A 1,804-nucleotide genomic window follows, 5' to 3' on the forward strand; every position below is an offset into this window, starting at 1 on the left:
ATATTATTATAAAAACACAAAAGGAAGTCCATGGATGGAACATCATTGAGCATACTTGGAAAAGGCTGAATCGTGACAAAACAAGAACAACTCTGCTATCAGCTGCCTCAACCACAAACTGCCATCCTTCTTGGACAAAATATTTCTGACATCAAAATTAAAAGCTAAATTTAAATAAACAAGGCTTATAAATCACTACTTACCCAGGAAAACGATTTGTAGCAATGAAAAACATTCCAACAGCGCAGACATCATTATTGTTAATGTTTGAAGAATTTGAAATTTACCAAATTGTTTCAAATCAATACAGAGACCATCAAGATCATATTCCTCTTTCTGTGACATCTTTGATCTAAAATATTTTTATCAAAGTTTTTTCGCTACGGTATCAACCAAAGTTTCGGATATTGCTATACAGCGCTGGTCACATTGCGATTCGTTGTGTTTCAATTTTCAAATGATACCACTATTTTAACTCAGCAGGCTGGCCAACATTTCGCCTGGATCGAGCACCAGTCCGTCACAAGGTTGCCTATTTACAGCTGTATGGCTGAGTGAACTGGAACAACGTGAAATGAAATGTTTTGCTCACGAACACAAGTCACTGTCTGTCTGGAAATTGAAAATATGATCTTGTAAGTGTGAGTGTGACATCCTAACCACTATGCCACGTGTCTTTATTTACTAATACACACACAATTTACATATACGGTGTCAAGATATGTGCATTCACGTCGTGGTTCTGTTTCAAAAAGCCTCTCAACTTCGATCCAGATAAGATAGCAAATTATGCAAATGAATTATGATAATAGCAGGATTCTAATTTTGGCACAAGGACAGTAAGCTTTAGAGAATTGGAAGTCCATTACATAAAATATTTGTTTTTCATTTTATCGACCTCAAAAAGATGAAAGCAAAGTCGACTTCGGCAGCATTTGAACTCAGAACATAAAGAGCCGGAAGGAATGTCACTATGCATTTTGATCGACGTGCTAACAATTCTTCCAGTTCGTCTAATAACAAAATTCAGGCCTTGCTGCTAAGAGCGCAAGGCCTGAATTTTGGTGGTTGGGGTAGTGGGGTGAGATTGTCGATTACATCGACGCTAGTAGTCAACAGACACTTATGTTAACGACCCCGAAAAGATGAAAGGCAAAGTCAACCGCGGTGGAATTTGAACTCAGAACTAGAAGACAGGAAACACCATTAAACATTTCGACAGGTGTGTTAACGGGTTTGCCAACTAGCCACCTTAATAATAATATTTGTTTCAAATTTTGCCACAAAGGTAGCCATTTTGCGGGATGAGATGAGTCGATTACATCAACCCTAGTGTTCAACTAGTACTTAATTTATCGACCCTGAAAGGCTGAAGAAAAAGTCGACCTTGACAGAATTTGAACTCAGGACGTAGCGGCAGACGAAATACCGCTAAGCATTTCGTCCGGCGTGCTAACGATTGTGCCAGCTCGCCACCTTACTTAATAATCCTTTCTACTAAAGGCACAAGGCCTGAAATTTTTGGGGAAGGCACTAGTCGATTACATCGTCCCCAGTGTTTCACTGGTACTTAATTTATCGAACCCGAAAGGATGATAGGCAAAGTCGACATCAGTGGGATTTAAACTCAGAATGAAAAGACAGACGAAATAGCGCTACGTATTTCGCCCGGCATGTTAATAATTCCGCCAGCTCGCAGCCTTGATAATAATAATAATAATAATAATAATAATAATAATAATAATAATAATAATAATAATAATAATAATAATAATAATAATAATAATAATAATAATAATAATAA

General features: G+C 37.3%; 2 protein-coding genes across 2 annotated transcripts in view; both read right to left on the reverse strand.

Annotated features, from left to right (window-relative positions):
- LOC106869705 (uncharacterized) overlaps nt 1–731 on the reverse strand; it is a 23,505-nt gene extending 22,774 nt beyond the window's left edge. The window contains exon 1 of the mRNA XM_014915546.2: nt 204–731. Within this exon, the coding sequence (XP_014771032.1) occupies nt 204–345 (142 nt within the window). The 5' untranslated portion in view covers nt 346–731. The remainder of the gene's footprint in view (nt 1–203) is intronic.
- Nucleotides 1–1,804, reverse strand: part of LOC106880969 (solute carrier family 22 member 21) — a 147,818-nt gene that overhangs the window by 130,306 nt on the left and 15,708 nt on the right. The gene's annotated exons all lie outside the window — the stretch shown is intronic.

The sequence above is a fragment of the Octopus bimaculoides genome, chromosome 11, assembly GCF_001194135.2.
Source record: "Octopus bimaculoides isolate UCB-OBI-ISO-001 chromosome 11, ASM119413v2, whole genome shotgun sequence".
In the NCBI taxonomy this organism is placed as follows: Eukaryota; Metazoa; Mollusca; class Cephalopoda; order Octopoda; family Octopodidae; genus Octopus; species Octopus bimaculoides.